The sequence below is a fragment of the Neomonachus schauinslandi genome, chromosome 6 (assembly GCF_002201575.2).
Source record: "Neomonachus schauinslandi chromosome 6, ASM220157v2, whole genome shotgun sequence".
NCBI classification, from domain to species: Eukaryota; Metazoa; Chordata; class Mammalia; order Carnivora; family Phocidae; genus Neomonachus; species Neomonachus schauinslandi.
Genome location: NC_058408.1, coordinates 126265688 through 126283183, shown reverse-complemented (window position 1 = coordinate 126283183; position 17496 = coordinate 126265688). Strand labels below are relative to the sequence as shown.

The 17496-nt window shown below is 38.0% G+C and overlaps 1 protein-coding gene across 1 annotated transcript in view; it reads left to right on the top strand.

Moving 5' to 3' along the window:
- The window catches only part of ERLIN1 (ER lipid raft associated 1), a 37463-nt gene extending 20421 nt beyond the window's left edge, over positions 1-17042 (top strand). The window contains exons 8-12 of the mRNA XM_021700266.1: positions 3099-3157; positions 5044-5135; positions 12917-13006; positions 14050-14129; positions 16526-17042. Of these exons, the coding sequence (XP_021555941.1) occupies positions 3099-3157; positions 5044-5135; positions 12917-13006; positions 14050-14129; positions 16526-16747 (543 nt within the window). The 3' untranslated portion in view covers positions 16748-17042. The remainder of the gene's footprint in view (positions 1-3098; positions 3158-5043; positions 5136-12916; positions 13007-14049; positions 14130-16525) is intronic.
- Positions 17043-17496: the final 454 nt, after the last annotated feature.

The following is a 17496-nucleotide window of genomic DNA, read 5'->3' as shown; positions in this document are numbered from 1 at the left end:
CTATCACCCAGCCACCCCATCCCTCCCACCCCCCACCACTCCAGCAACCCTCAGTTTGTTTCCTGAGATTAAGAATTCCTCATATCAGTGAGATCATATGATACATGTCTTCCTCTGATTGACTTATTTCACTCAGCATAATACCCTCCAGTTCCATCCACGTCGTTGCAAATGACAAGATTTCATTCCTTTTGATGGCTGCATAATATTCCATTGTATATATATATATATATATATATATATATATATATATACACCACATCTTCTTTATCCATTCATCTGTCGATGGATCTTGGCTCTTTCCACGGATTGGCTGTTGTGGACATTGCTGCTATAAACATCGGGGTGCACGTACCCCTTTGGATCCCTACATTTGTATCTTTGAGGTAAATATCCAGTAGTGCAATTGCTGGATCGTATGGTAGCTCTATTTTCAATTTTTTGAAGAACCTCCATACTGTTTTCCAGAGTGACTGCACCAGCTTGCATTCCCAGCAACAGTGTAGGAGGGTTCCCCTTTCTCAGTTTCTTACTCATTTATTTGCTTTTTGTTATCTATTGTATTTTCTCCCTTTAAAATTTTCAGTTCTGTGAGAGCGGTCTTGCCTTGTTCATTGCTGTATCCATAGTGCCTAGAACAAACAGCACTTGGCACAGACATGCACCCAGTTAATACTTGTTGAATAAACATTCTCTGAAACAATCAGTATTTTAATTTTGCTCTTCTCTGTGTTTATACTCCATTTTTCTTGAACAACTACTGTGGCAAATTTGAATGGTGAAAATATGCATCCTTGAGATTTTTTCCCTATGTTATTAAAGAGAGTGACTATGTTATATGCTGGCTTTCCATTTAAAATATATGCTTATAACCCACTTTCAAATATATTCATCAGCTTTTTTTCCCTCTCTCCACTCTGTGTGTGTGTGTGTATTTTGGCCATTGTTTTTGGATATGTTGTCATTTTATTTATTTTTTTAAGATTTTATTTGAGAGAGTGAGTGAGAAAGAGAGCATGAGCAGGGGGCAGAGGCAGAGGGAGAAGCAGGCTCCCCACCGAGCAGGGAGCCCGACGTGGGGACTCAATCCCAGGACCCCGGGATCATGATGTGAGCCGAAGGCAGCTGCTTAACCAGCTGAGCCACCCAGGCGCCTCGTCATTTTACTTTTTAAATCTGTTATGATGTAACTTACATTATCTGTTACAGTAGGTGCTTATTTTACACATATTTGAAAATTCTGAGATTCTCAAGATTGGCAAGCATGTAGTATGTTCTTCAGCCTCATACAGCAAGATAGAAGTCTTCAGAAAACAGTCCTATTTTATGCTTTTAAAAAAAATAAGACTAAGGGGCGCCTGGGTGGCTCAGTCGTTGAGCGTCTGCCTTCAGCTCAGGTCATGATCCCAGTGTCCTGGGATCGAGCCCCGCATCGGGCTCCCTGCTCTGCGGGAAGCCTGCTTCTCCCTCTCCCCTCCCCCTGCTTGTGTTCCCTCTCTCACTCTGTCTCTCTCTGTCAAATAAATAAATAAAATCTTTAAAAAAAAAAAAATAAAAAAAAAATAAGACTAAAAAGAAATATGGCCAGTCTCTTAATTAAATGCAAAATGACAGTGCTTCCTTCTGAATCATATTAAAACATATTGGAAGTCATCTGTATTTCTGGTAGTCACGTAGTGAAATCTGTCATCTTTCACAAATGCTGGTTATAAATTTTTGTCTTCTGGATATCTCCATGAGTTGTTCTTTATGTCCTCACATGCCTCAACTTCAGCATATAATGAGTTTTTTCACTACAGTCCCCAGCTTCTTATTCCATTTCACTACTTGTATTTGGTTATGCTAGTTCTCAAAATCTTTACAGATTTGACTGTTCTCTTTCATGTAGGGAAGTCTGTGTTGCTTAAAAGTCTTCTTTCAAAAGCCTTAAAAGAAGGTTATGTGCTTGAGAAAGAGCATGAGCAGGGAGGGAAAAATAAAACAAGACGAAACCAGAGAGGGAGAGAAACCTTAAGAGACTCTTAATCATAGGAAACAAACTGAGGGTTGCTGAAGGCAGGGGGCCGGGGGGGGGGGGGGGGTGGAGAGGGGGATGGGATAATTGGGTGATGGACATTAAGGAGGGCACATGATGTAATGAGCACTGTGTATTATATAGACTGAGGAATCACTGCACTCTGCTTCTGAAACTAATATAGTGTATGTTAATTGAATTAAATAAAAAGGTTATGTGCTTAAAGGCTTTGTTGCTTAAAAGTTTAGCCAATTTTTGAAGAGAAATTAAAACTGTCTTCAGATCAGCAGTGTTTTGTGTGTGTTTGCAGTATAGGTCAGGGGTGAGTGATGTTTAACTAGTTAAATCAAAAGCTTTTGAGAGATCAGTTGCCTGATGTAGAAAAGTCAGCCTTCAAAAGGCTGCACTTCCCAAGTAGATAATCTTAATTAATGACAAAGTACACTATGGTTAGGGAAACAAAGTATCTAGTAAACAGTATCTACAAAGACTAGTAGACTTTGTTCTAAGTGAGATTCTAGGAAGAAAGAATGTAATCTGTTAACTGGTATTTGTTTTCCTTAAACTTTGGGCTGTTTATGTATAGTCAGTACTGAGTGATTGCAGGTTTAGGAAGTAGTAAATACATTTATTGTATTAAGTTGCATATACTGACCTGAACTTTGTTTGCTTTTATTTTTGTTTTTACTGTTTCCTACTTTACAGTTTTAAATCTTGGAATTTTGCCTTCCTTCTGTTTCTTTGGTTTGCAGGCTTGAAAAGGAAACAAAAGTATCCAACTGAAGAGCTTTGTAGAGGTCTTTTAAGGGAGAACCTTTTCCCTAAAGGAGTTTATTTCTGTAGGGGATAGGGTGATTTTTTTCCCCCTAGGCAAGCATTTTTTAAGGAAACAAGAAACAGCGTATATTTGATTCTTGGTGTGATGGCACGAAGAATAGATTTTCTAGTGGAATCTCCACACATGTTAGTAGGCAGCTATGTCATAGTTGTTTCATTAGTTTCATTTGAGGAGCTTTTCTGTAGAAGATTTAGTTTGAAGATTTATTTTTCAAATATATTTTGGCTTTTCACTTTTATTTTTCAGGCTGTGCGTGTTACAAAACCTAAAATCCCAGAAGCCATAAGAAGAAATTTTGAGTTAATGTGAGTAATATGCTTGGGATCCCAAAATTTTTATTTAGGGCTGTCTACATATTAATATACCAGTGTAGAGGAAACTTATATGTGAGATGTTACACTCTGGGGTGGGGTTTATATCTATTTTCCATACTTTAATTCTGATAATTTATCTCTTCTTGTGTTTTAATTCACTAGATTATTCTTATGTTTTTCTTTATATATGAACATTTCAGGAGCAGTGTTAGTGGCTAAGGATGCAATTTGCTGTAGAACTATTGTTGGAAGGCTAAGGAGCTATAATTTGGACATGAATATCTTGAATTAAATATGAATAGAGGAGGGAGTACTAGCTGCTAAGGTTGAAGAGAGTGCCTATATTGTGTCACTGTGTTAGAATGGTAAGAATAGACACCTTACTGGTATGAAGTTCGGTTTTCCATTATATCTGAGTGACTCTAAAATTACACCTGGATCTTTATAATTTGCTTCTGGGAAGCTTTGCCTGAATTGACTCCTGGTAGTCTTCTCTTTTTTGGGTCCAGGGCTGACTGGGAATGAGAAGTTACTTGCTTGACATGAAATTAATTTCTTAGTGTTCTGAAGAACATGGGTTAGGGGACTACCTACTGAGGTTGAAATGGCAGTACTATTCTTGTATGACAGGTACTGAAAAGAAACAAAAGTCTTTAGGAAATTTGGCTAGTATTTTAAGTGGAAAAATATGAAATGCTGGAAAAATAACTTAGCAAAAGTCAGGAATACAACAGATTGTATAAGTATAGGGGGTCCAAGAAATAATAATACTTCTTCCTGGGGTGATTTACTGCTGAGTCCTTACTGTTCCTGTCTCTATCTTCTGTTATGCAGAATTTTATTTTCCCTTTTCATTTGTAGAAAAGGAACTCCTCTTTTAAAACTACAGCATGGAGTGCCAGGCTGGATAGATCATGGATCTGATCCATTTGTATAAAAACATTTTTTGATTGAAGGCTCAAGATGTCTTAGGCTTTCAGTATGATAGCTTCTAGTGATGGAAACATGAAGACTATATGTTCTCTGCCCTCAAATAACTCCTAGTATCCAGAATGCCATTTTGTGTCTTTACCAATTTTGGCAGGAAGAAAGGAGAGATATTTGGGGGGAAATGTTTTGGGGGAACTGTTGGAGTTACTTTTCAGATAAATCTGGATCTTTCCTAATTTTGTAGACTATTGGAATCCCAAATTTAAAAGCCACCTTGAGGTCTGACCTCCCACCCACATAATAGTAATCTTTTTTTATACCTTTTCTGCCCTGTGGTTGCCCAGTAACCACTTGTACATGCTTAGTGATAGGCCAGCCATTTCCATTATTAGAAAGCTCAGATTCTTAGAAAATTTCTTCCTTACATTGAGCCCCAGTTCACCACCTAATAACTGCCACCTAATCATATCTCCCATACAACAAATAGGGTAACTGCACAAGAGTGTCTGCCTGAGGAGGGGCTGAAATCTAGCTCCATTCTTCTTACCAGGCTATGCACCTGAGGGACTGCATCTGCCCAGAGGGTGTTGCATTTTGCTAATTGGCCCAGAGGTGCTATATGGGCTAGCTGGAAGCCTAACAATAAAGGAAGCATTTATATACTCTAGGTACTTGCAGATCACAGGCCTTTCCATGATACAATTAGAGGAAAAGGTCAGACTGAAATTCAAATGTATAAATTGATTCCTATATCTGGGTGACTTTGGGCAAATCATTTAACCTTTCAGCCTCAGATTCATTATAAGTAAAATGGGGTAACACCTCTCTAGGCACCTTAATGGATCAGAGAGTTTGTGTTGCAAATGGTTCTTTGACCCACCATAGAGTTAGATTTACTGCCTGTGACTGCACATCATTTCTAATTTTTATAATATTTTGCTTCACAGGGAGGCTGAAAAGACAAAACTTCTTATAGCTGCACAGAAACAAAAGGTTGTGGAGAAAGAAGCTGAGACAGAGAGGAAAAAGGCTGTTATAGGTACTTGGATATCTTTCTGAAATAGATGTCTCTAAGTACATGTGTTATGAGTTTGTCCTGTTCTTTGTCAGTCTGACTCTGGATTGATGGGATCAAATAAGATTGTATCATACATGGTGGAGAATTCTAGAAACTCTTTTGTATATTCAGATGTCCTACAGCCTTTAAAACTAGATGGTGCCAGTACTCATTTAATGAAGTGCTTTGGCTCTCCACCATGTCTTTGGCCGCTACTGCTTTTTCAAGGACAAGAAAAATGGATAGGGTTTTTGGGCAACTCTAGCCTCTGTGTAGTAGAGTTTTGTTCATACAGTTTAAGAATAGGGAAGTTTTTTGGCCAAAGCTCAGGATTATAGTATGCATCCTTGCTGTTGACATGCACCAAGTTTTATCTGGATGGATAGATGTCCTCTCCGACAGTAGGGTAGGATTGCTTACAGCTTATTTTGAATCACAGTGATTTCCCTAACATTCCAGGATACTGTGTATTGGACTGCCCTCTTAGGCTCTCAGTCATTTGTTCTTGGGATGCTGAAAATTTAAGAAGTGCTTCATTGACTATTTCAAATATGCAGGAATGCACAGAGAATAGTAAAATTAAGGCTTAATATTTGCCACATTCCTTCAGATCATATTTTCTTTTAAGAATAGATTTATCCATTTGAAGCCTCCTGTATACCCTTACCTCGTCCTATTTCTTGACCTCCCTTCTCTGAGTAGCTTCTATTTTAAAGTTTTTATGCAGATCTTTCTGTCCATACTTTTATACCATAACTGTAAATATGTAACAATAAACAATTCATAGAATTGTCTTAAACCATAAAAATGATATCAGACTCTTACCTTTTATTCCACAACTTGCCTTTATTTTACCAACATTGTTTGAGTTTTATTCATACTGATAATGTGTAGATTTAGTTAATTTTTAACTGCTGTGCATTCATTCTGTGAGTGAACCTCAGTTCATTCCGATAGATTACTGTTGAAGAGTTAGGTAGTTTCTAGTTTTTCCATATTATGAACAGTGCTGTGTATCCATGTCTCTTTGTACACACATTCAGAGTTTTCTGTGGTAGTGCTACTCAGCATGTAGTGTCAGTCAGTGCCCTGTATCACCAGCTTTTTGTTTCTGATCCATAATGAGGTGACTACAGAAATTGAGAATGAGTGCTTAGAAGTTTTTACAGTATTACACAGTAATTTTATGTCTGTTGAGTCTAATAATAAAAAACTGGAGCCTGTGTTTTTGTTTCTAATATTTTTCCTAGTAATTTTTATTATAATTTATAAAATACTGCTTCTTAACAGACTGAAATACAAATAAGGGGAGAGGTTGCTTTCCCATAGGTAGTTTGAGAAGCATTGCTCTGGAATACGTATCTCAAAGTAGAATTGCTGGGTCATAGGGTACATACATCTTCAAATTTATAACATTCAGTATTGCCAAATTGCTCTGCAAAGTGATTCTACCATCTTACCTTCTCTTCAGTAGGGTCTGCTTTCCCATTCCTTTGTTGCCTTATTGAACTCCCATTTCTGCATATCCTCCTCAATTCTTAGAGTTATTAGACCTTTTAAAATTTATGTCAGTGTGATGGTGGACACATATCACATAATTTCAGTTTGTATTTCTCTGATTACTAGGAAAGTTCAATATTGTTTATTGGTCATTCAGGTTTCTCTTTTTCTGTGTGTGAATTGCCTGTTAATATACTGTTAGCCCATTGTTCAGTTACTTTTTTTGAGCTGATTTGTAGTTCTTTATATCTTCTGGATATTAATCCTTTCCCAGATTTATGCATTACAATATCTTCTCTCACTTTGTGGCCTGTCTTTGAACTTTATGATGTCTTTGACATTCATATATATTTAATTTTCATGTAATCATATTCATCAGTCTTTTCCATTCTGATTTGTGCTTTTTCTATCCCATTTAAGAGTTTTTTCCCAACCTCAAAGTAATAATTTTATTCTAAAAGTTTTACAGTTTTGCTTGTCATATTTAGATATTGAATCCATTTGGAATTTATTTTAGGGTTTAGTGTGACATTGGAATTTAGCTTATTTTTTCCAAGTAGCAAGCCAGTTATTTTAGACTACTGAAAAGTTCATTATTTCCTCTATTTATTTCTAATGCCACATCTTTCTTATAACAGGATACTGTATATAAATTGTTCTGTTGCTAGGGTCTCTGTTTTAATTTCTTGGTCTGTCCTTCTCTAGAATTACCTTGTTTCAATTACTGTCACTTTTTATGTTAAATCTTGCTATCTGGGAGAGCAAGTTTCTCCTTAATTATTCCTCTTAACGAATCCTAACTATTCCTAAAATTGTCTTGGACTATCCTAGGCTCTTCATTCCTCCATATAAATTTTAGAATCAGCTCAAGTTCTATAAAATGCTGTGGTGAGGTTTTGATTAGAATTACATTATCTGTACATGTCAATTTGGAGAGAATTACAATATTTGTGATACTGAAACTTATAAATCTGTTTATATTTCTTTTTATGAGAAATGCCTTTCAAAAAAGTGTTAAAATTTTCTTCTTAAACTTCTGGCACTTTCTTTCTTAGAGTTCTATTCCTATATATTCCTCAAGTTTTTTGCTATTATAAATAGGTTATTTTTTTAAAGATTTTATTCATTTATTCGAGAGAGAGAGACGAAGTAAGAGAGTGCATGCACGAGCACGGGGGAAAGGGCAGAGAGGGAGGAAGAGGCACAAGCAGACTCTGCTGAGCACAGAGTCCCAAACAGGCGTCAACCCCACGACCCTGAGATTACAAGATCACGTCCTGAGCAGAAACCAAGAGTCAGACAGACGCTCAACTGATTGAGCTACCCAGCTGCACCAAATAGTCTCTTTTTTGAAGGCACATTTTCTGACTGGTTTTTGCTTTTGTAGAGGTGTGCTGTTAATTTTGTTTGTTTAGCAGTCTTGCTGAAAATGCTATTTCTGATAGTCTCCAGTTTCCCATGTGTGAGCAGTCAAATTGTCTTCAGATCAGGACAGTTCTGATTTTTTCTTTGTAGTTCCACGTCTTTTTAGTCTTCTTACCTTACTGGTTTAGGCTCTGATTTACAGTGCAGTGTTGAAAAGAAAGATGGCGACAGGTATTCTTGTCTTGTTCCTAACTTTAAATAGTCCCAGTGATGTTTGCTGTACTTAATTTTTATCGGGTTAATGAAGTTTCTTTCTGTTTCTTGCTTGCTGGGAGTTTTTATCATGAATGGCTGTTAAAACTTTGAGAATTTTTTCTGTATCTGTTGAGATGACCATATAATTTTTCTTTTTGTTTTTTTTTTAAGATTTTATTTATTTATTTGAGAGAGAATGAGAGAGAGCACATGAGAGGGGGGAGGGTCAGAGGGAGAAGCAGACTCCCTGCCGAGCAGGGAGCCCGATGCGGGACTCGATCCAGGGACTCCAGGATCATGACCTGAGCCGAAGGCAGTCGCTTAACCAACTGAGCCACCCAGGCGCCCTAATTTTTCTTTTTGAAGCTGTTAATGTGGTGAATTATATTAATAGATTCTCTTACTGAATTATTTTGCCTTCTTGGGATGAACCCACTTGAACATGATGTAGGAGATTCACCCCAATACATTTCTCTTTATGTCTTGCTGATAATTTCTTTAAAATTTTTACTTTTATTTATTTTATTTTATCTTTTTACTTTTATTTCATACATTTCAGCTTACAGTTTTTTTATTGTACTGTTACTGTTAGTTTTTTCACAGTTATACTAGCCTCAAAATGAGTCGGAGAGTATTTCTTCTTTTTCTGTGTTCTGGAACATTTTGTATAAAATATGTTATTATCTCCTCTTTGTAGGTTTGGTGGAACTCACTTGTAAAAACCATCTTGGTCTAGTGGGGTTTGTGCTTTTTTGTATGCTTGTTTGTTTTTTGTGGTAACATTTAGCCTGCTGATTTAATTTCTATACCAACTGTAGGTCAGTTTCAGGTATTTGTTTAAGTTTGGGCAGTTATATTTTTCTAGAAAATTGTCATCTGAAATGTCAGATTTGGGAGCATAAATTTGCAGAATTTTCTTCTGATTTTTAAAACTCTCTACCAAATATGCATGCCCCCTTTTCATTCCTAGTATTGTTTATTTGTGCCTTCTCTTTTCCTGGATCAGTTTTGCCAGAGGTCTGTTATACTTTCTTTTCACAAAACTGCATTTTGATTTCGTTGATTCTATTATCACTTACTTTTCAGTTATATTATTCACACTTATTATTCTCTCCTGCGTTTTTTTGAGTTTTCTCATTGGTTCTTTTCTAACTTCTTGAGTTACTTAATTCTTTAGTTTTCAGTCTTTTCTGATGGAAACATGTAAGATTATAAATTTTCATCTAAGTTCTGCCTTAGGTACATCTCACAAGTTTCGAAATGTAGTTTATTGGTGTTCAGTTTTAGTTTTTAAAAAACATTCCCATTATGATTTCTCCTTTTACTTATCAAGTATTAAAAGTATTTTTTTCAAATTGAATGGTTTTTTAGGGGGCTACCCCTTTATTGTTGATTTCTAATATTGCATGATACTCAGAAAATATGATCTGTTACATGGATTCTTAAGTATTTGTTGAAATTTGCTTTGTGGCCTGTCAATACATGGTACTTTTTTGGTAAATGTTCTGTGTATGCTTGAAAAGACTGAATGTGTTTTCTTTATTTGTTGGATGCAGTTTTCTCTCTATATATATCCATTAGGTCAGGCTTATGAATTGTGTTGTTTACATCTTTTGTATTCTAATTTTTGCCTTCTTGAGCTATCAGCTACTGAGAGAGGTGTGTTAAAATCTCCCACTATGACTGTGGATTTGTTGACTTGTAATTTTTTTTCTTTATATATTTTAGGGCTATATCATTAAGAGATTCAGGATTGTTATATCTCCCTGGAGAATTGCTCCTATTATATAATAACCCTCTTTATTCCAGACACACTTTCTGGCTTAAGATCTGTTTTGTCTAATGATATTATAGGTATGCCAGATTTCTCTTGGTTAGTTATTTTCTTGATGTATCTTTTCCCATCCTTTTACTTTCAACTTTTCTATGTCATTATGTTTTAGGTGTGTCTCTTGTAAACAGCATATAGCTGGATTTTGTTATCTTATCCAATGTGAGAATCTGTCTTTTAACTGGTGAGTTTAGTCTTTTTATATTTATTGTGGTTACCGCTATATTTGGATTTGTTTGTATCATTTAATTTTGTGCTATTTACCATGCATTTTTTCCTCTGCTTCTTTTTTCTCTTTTCTGATTGGTATTGAATTGATTGGATTTTCTTTATTCTTTTCTTCCTTTTACTTGATTAGAAGATTTATATTGTTTCTAGAATGTACAGTCATACCTATAAAATGTTAATAAGCATACCTGACTTGACAAAGTCTAAAGCTAATCATTCTTTCTATCCTCTTAAATAAAACCTTAGAGAGCCTTAGTTCTTATCACTGTCCCCCAGTTTTGCATATTGTTGCCTCATATTCTGGTTTTGTGTTCTTTTTATTCCCCGATTATTATCATTATCATCAATTCTTAGAGTAAACATCTATTTTGATTTATAAGGTGTTACTTAATTTTTTCCTCTCCATTGTTTTTGGCAGTTCATTCTTTTTTTCCTGCTAGTTTGTTGTTGTTGTTTTGTTTTGTTTTGTTTTTTCAGTGAAGGCTAAGGAGTACATACTTAATCATTCTTCTTTGGTCTGAAATGGTTTTATTTCATTCTTGAATGGTAATCTAGCCTACAGTTCTAAGCCCAACGAAACTTACTTTTCTTTGTCCTGTGGCAGTATTATTTAATTTTTGTTTGGCTTCCTCTTCTTTTTGCTTTTATGATTTTTCTCTATGTTTTTGGGTGTTTCGATTTCACTGTGACGTGTCTAGGTAGAGAAAAGCGTACATCTCATTGGGCTGATGGGTAGAGTTTTTTAACCTCCCTGGAGTTGAAGCCCTCTAGTGGTCTCGATTTTATACGGGAGTCTCGGTTCTAACATCTCAAGGCCTCATCTCCTGGCCCTGCATGGGCAATAATCCAAGTCCCTCTCCCTCACTTGTCTAATAATCACCACCAAGGCCACCACTGTACTGGCTCTCAGCTCTCCCTTTGCTTATGTCTCTTGAGGAGCTCTCCTCCTTTCTTACAATCTTAGCCATGCATTAAAAAAAAAAAAAGTTATATTTTGTCTAGCACTCTAAGGTGTTGTTAGCTGAAGGGTTTTCTCAGCCTTCTCCATCATTTTTCTAGAACTGTAAGTCTACTCATGCTCTTTATTGGTTTATCTCTGTACGTCAGAGAGCAGTGTTAAATGGGATGACCGCAACAGTTTCTCTATGTTGAGACACCATTCTCTGGGTCCTAGCTGTAGGCTCCAGATGCCTTACCTGTTATTCAGGTTTTATCTTGAGTTGCTGCTTATAGGTAAGTTTCTAGTCCAGTTGAACATTGTAGTACATTTGGAGGGTGGTGTGATATAGGTTGATTTTATGCTAATGAGGAAATAGGAAAGTATGTGCCGGAGTTGTTGCTAAAGGGTACTGGATCTTCTGGAAATAAGAAGCCACTTGGAAATTTTTTTTCTACTGTGCACTTCCCCCAAGGGTCAGAGATAAGATGTCTTAAAATACTAACCCTCTTTGGCTGAAAAGGAGAATTGAGGAAGTTCTTCAAGAATTGCAATGATTGAATTCAAAGTGTAATTAGAGTCTTTCTTCCCTGGTCCTGGATCCTTTGGTTAGGTCACTGGTTTACTTGAGGGTGTTTGGTTTTTCCTGCTGCAGGTAACTTGTTCATCCCCAACACTTGTTTTTACAGTGCCAGAAGAATTAGCCAACTTTCTCTTTTATGTTCAACAGCAGTCAGAATTATACTTCTCTGATATTATTTTCATCTTGTTATTTCCCTCATGGTAACTTAACCATCAACCAAGTTGATCCTGAGTATATAAAATTCTTTAGCCTGTTGCTGAAGATGGGAGTCATCTAGCCTTCTTTCTTTTCTTTTTTTTTTTTTTTTAAAGATTTTATTTATTTATCTGAGAGAGAGAGAACGAGAGACAGAGAGCAGGAGAGGGAGGAGGGTCAGAGGGAGGAGAAGCAGACTCCCCGCCGAGCAGGGAGCCCAATGCGGGACTCGATCCCGGCACTCCAGGATCATGACCTGAGCCGAAGGCAGATGCTTAACCATCTGAGCCACCCAGGCGCCCCTAGCCTTCTTTCTATTCTAATTATTTGTTGTCTTCTCTTGTCACCTGCCTCCATAATCAACCTTTTCATTGTGACTTCATTCATTCTTCTTGTCTTTATGCTTTCTGCCATATCCTCCTATGTCATGTCCATTACTTTCTTTAGGATTACTTCCAGAAGGCCTTTCTTGGTTTAACTTACCTTCCTTGTTCTTTCTTTCTCCTGCCATTTTATAAGATTGTTCTGTGTTACCATGCATTTATGTTGCTCTATTTTTGTTCTGAGTACTTTCATGAAGTATCATTTTTCCCATTAGCTTGTGGACCGTTGCTGTGTAATCCTATGAAGGAATGGAACCTTTTGTATTCCCCTTTCCCACAAAACTAGCACTGTCAACACAACAGTGAAATAGGAAATAAATTCCCTTTTTTCTGTTGAGTAGTTTACAGTCTGGGTGGATAAAACTCAATGAAACAGCACATAAAAACCTAAATAATTAAATGTTAAGACAATGTGCTGCTAATTCTAAGTATTTCTGGAACTCGAGAAATATTTTTGAATGTGTCTTCTTTTGTGTATAATTATAGAAGCGGAGAAGATTGCACAGGTGGCAAAAATTCGGTTTCAGCAGAAGGTGATGGAGAAAGAAACTGAAAAGCGCATTTCTGAAATTGAAGGTACATCAGGGAGAAAAGAGGCTCTGACTGTCCCAAACTGCCTGTCTGCCTCAGAGATCAGGCTCTTGATTGTGGTAGGCGGGAGGGCCATAGTCAGAATAATCTGGTCTGGAGGAGGTGGCTGCCCTCAGACCCTAGACAAATTTTTTAAAAATTGTCAATACATGTTCAGCTCTTGGTTTGGTTTGTGATTATAGGTATCTCATCCTTTCATTTTTTGTCCTAAAGTTGTGGCTTATTAGCTACCACTTTGTTCTCAGGCAGACAAAATATGAGAATTACTCACAACCAGTTGTAAAGAATGAATAAGATAAAAAAAACCCACCACTACCAGTTTCTTTTCTACCTGGTAACCAAAAAAATAAAAAAATTAGCTGGGGAAAAAAAGCCCCAATTTTCATAGAGGCTCTCAGACTTCTTGATTTCATATAGTGAGATGTTGATGTTCTAGGCTCACAGTCTTGAAGACCAGACATTCAACCTCTTGCTTGTATACTGCTGCTTCCTATCATTCTGCATTAACTGATTCTGGATCAAATTTGGAGGGGGTGGGGACAGTGCAATAAGTAGAGCAGAGCTTTCATATCTAGACTTCATTATTTTACTTGAATCCAGAGCCTGGGTAGGGTGTGAGGCTTTTTGAGTGATGAGGGGTAGAGGAAAGAAGGATCAGCATTAGGTGGAAAATGAGCTGAGAGTTCTTTGACGTTGACAAGAATATTCCCCTTTGAGAAGAGTCTATCTGGGGACTGGGATTTGAAAACTGCTAATGTTGTTAAATGCCTTTAAGTGATTGAGAAGTGCCTGGCTGGCTCAGTCAGTGGAGCATGTGACTTGATCTCGGGGTTGTAAGTTCGAGCCCCATATTGGGTGTAGAGATTACTTAAAAAGAATAAAATCTTTAAAAAAATAAAGTGATTGAAATATTAGGCAGTGGAGAAAGAGACCCGTACTTAACATAAAATCTGAACTCTTATGCAGCTGAGGAAATAGATTACAACTTTCCTTTGTTTTAAACACCCTGACTCTATTTTGTTTGCTAGATGCCGCATTCCTGGCCCGAGAGAAGGCAAAGGCAGATGCTGAGTTTTATGCTGCACACAAGTATGCCACCTCAAACAAGGTGACTGGCTCTCACCCACTCCTTATAATATAGTTTGGGATTTTGCTTTTCTTTGGGGCTGGAGTTGGGGCTGGGGCTCTAATATGATAGTGGTGATCTGTCCAGTGTCAAGGAAGGGTAGTTGACATCACCCTCTCTGGAAATAGCCAATCACTTATCAAGACGTATTGCACACTCATTGGGAAGAGAACTTTGTATAGTTCCTTGTAAAAGTGGGGAACTAGGACAAAGGCACGGAGATACATAAACACAAGTCAGATACCATAAATCATCTATCCGTACTGCCGTTATCAGGGCTCAGTAATCAGGAAAGGTGAGGGTCTTCTCATGGAATGACAGGAGTAACAGGAGAAGAATAAAGTCCATTTAGAGTTGCTTCCCAGGTAAGGTAAATTTTTTGTATAAATGCTAAGTTTATTTAGTGTTTCTCATCAGCACACTTCTTGCCATTATGAGATGGGATACTTTTTCATTGTTGAAGACTGTCCCATGCATTATGGGCTATTTTGCATCCCTGACCCTTGCCTGCTAAGCATCAGTAGTGCTCCCCACAACACACATGTTTTCAAATGCCCCTGAGTACTGCTTGTTTACTGGATTTAAAAATATTCTAGTTGTGCGGAATTTTATGTGTGATAATTTGAGAAAGGAGGTTGGGTGATACAGGTGAACAGTGTTTGTATAGGGACTCGGGTCAGTCTAGGTTTAGAGAATGTAGGCCTACTTAGCAGGAATTAGGAAGAGGCAGCTAGAACCCCTGTGGTATTCTGAGAAGGGAAGGATATGACCAAGGTTTATAAAGTTATTAATTGTAGAGTAGATCACAACATTGAAAGAGTTGAGAAAGAGGTTGCCAGTGTTTGGTGCGATTTAAAGGATTAGAGTCAAGATTTAAGGTATAGACAGGTCTTAAATTCTTTCAGTTTCGAAAGGAACAACATACTGTGGGTTCAGAAGGAATGATAAGACATGATAGGTTTATATAATGAGAATTGTCAGTACTTTGAAATCCAATATAAATTTAGAAGTAAATCTAGCATATTGCAAGAGACACAGCTCTATAGAAACAGAATGGAATTTGGTCAAGATGGAGACAAGTTGAGAAACTTGTGTATAAAACTAGCAATCCAAATCTGTCATGGGAGAAGCTGGGTAGGCACAAGTATCAAGACTTTGTCATTGAGGTTAGCCTTATGCTGAAAGGGACAGCAGTTTTATGCCATTTTGAAAAATGCTATTCAGATCATGACCTATATTAGTAAGGCATTAGAAAGTAATTTGGTTATGGGGCGCCTGGGTGGCTCAGTCGTTGGGCGTCTGCCTTCGGCTCAGGTCATGATCCCAGGGTCCTGGGATCGAGCCCCTCATCGGGCTCCCTGCTCCGCGGGAAGCCTGCTTCTCCCTCTCCCACTCCCCCTGCTTGTGTTCCCTCTCTCGCTGTGTCTCTCTCTGTCAAATAAATAAATAAAATCTTAAAAAAAAAAAAAAAAGTAATTTGGTTATGCACTGTGACCAGATTTGATGGCAGTGTTTCAGCAGAGAGAATATAGACCCAGGGAGTAGAAGGTGTTGGGGGTGCTATGAAGGGCCTAGAGGACAGGCCGGGGACTTGAGATGAGGAAAGGATTACTAGGGAAGGTGCCAAGAGGCTTTGGGGGAAGTAAGTTCCAGGGAATATTAGAAATAAATTTTGATCAAGCCTAGAGAGATTTTGGTTGGATGTATCATGGCACCATGATTTAAATTAAAAAAAAAAACAAAAAAAAATTTCAAAACTGTGACAGGGAGAAAGAACTGTTTGATTGTCAAACATGTGTCCATCACAGTCAGTTTACACATCCAGCTTCTAGGTAGAGGCATGAGGCCAGACCAGGTGATTTCTTGAGATCGTTTTCCACTTTTAGAATGTGGTCAAGAGAAGCAGAATAACAGTTGGTTGATGGTTATGAGCCCAACGCCTATGAAGCTCTGCCACTCTAATCTATTGACCTGTTTACCTCGTAAGAGAACCTGCAGAGATTCCAGGCTGATTCCAGGTTGAACTCAGCTAGATGAAATAAGAAAGTAGATATGACAGCATTTTATAGGCTCCAAGTCACTATAGAAATGTTAGTTGTTATCATTGTTCCCAAAAACCCACCTCCTCAATCCTTTTTTAATTAAAAAATGAACGCTTCTCCCTGCATTAAGACATGAGCTTGTTTAAGGAACTTCAAGTCTAAAATACAGCTGTGAATGTAAGAGCCACACGTCAAAGTGAGAGAAGGTCATTGGCAATGACTCAGAGTTGAGTAATGATTCAGAAGAGCAGTAGGAAAAATGTGTGTAAGGAAAGAGAGAGATGACTGTTGGACCAAAGTGTCCTGATTCCTTTGCTCTTGTTTGCCCCCACACAGCACAAATTGACCCCGGAATATCTGGAGCTCAAAAGGTACCAGGCCATTGCTTCTAACAGTAAGATCTACTTTGGCAGCAACATCCCTAGCATGTTCATGGACTCCTCTTGTGCTTCGAAATACTCAGATGTTAGGACTGGAAGAAAAAGCTCTCTCCTCTCTAAGGAGACTCTTGAACCCTCTGGAGAGAGCCCCATCCAAAACAAGGAGAGCACAGGTTGATGCAAGTGGTGGAAATGTATTCCCGTATCAGAATGTGGCCCAAGGGGTTAAGTGGGAACAATGGTTATATGACTCCTCAGATTCACAGAGAACCTGTGCTCCGTCTGTTCTGCCTCTCCTGTGGTAGCCCTGGTTTATCAGCCGATTGCAAGATAGAGCCAGTTGTCTGGCACCCAAATGTCAGTTTTTATCAAGTATCCTGTGTGTCTTCCTTTCTGAACTGGTACTCATGAATGAGGGAAAGTCTGATGCTAAGATACTGCCTGCACTGGAATGTGAGACATTAAGTATATAACAAACTGTGTTTTTCTAAGCTGAGATCTATTGAATAATGTTTACATTGGTCCCCGGGGAAATGTGTGCTCAGCCATTCAAGACAGGAGGTCAGAGAAGATGGCCAGGATGCGGTAAGTGTAAAGAAGACCGATTACGCCTGGGGCCCAGGCTCTCTCTTTGGGGTCCAGTCCCAGCGTTCATCCATGTGATTGGCATCTAGTCCACTGAAGTTCTCCAGGAAATGATCTTCCACTTGAGCAACCATTTACTTGATACTATTTGCACCTTTTTGTTTTCCTGTAGTCAAGTTGGTGGCCTGCTGGGATATGTACCTTGCCACCCAACCAGGGATTCCTAATCACTAGTTATTGCATTAGTAGGCTCAGAGATAGAGCTTGGCTTGAAGTTCTGGGTGAGATGAAACCTTTGCTTTGAACCAAAGCTCTGGGGCCCTGCATTCCCCTCCACTGGAT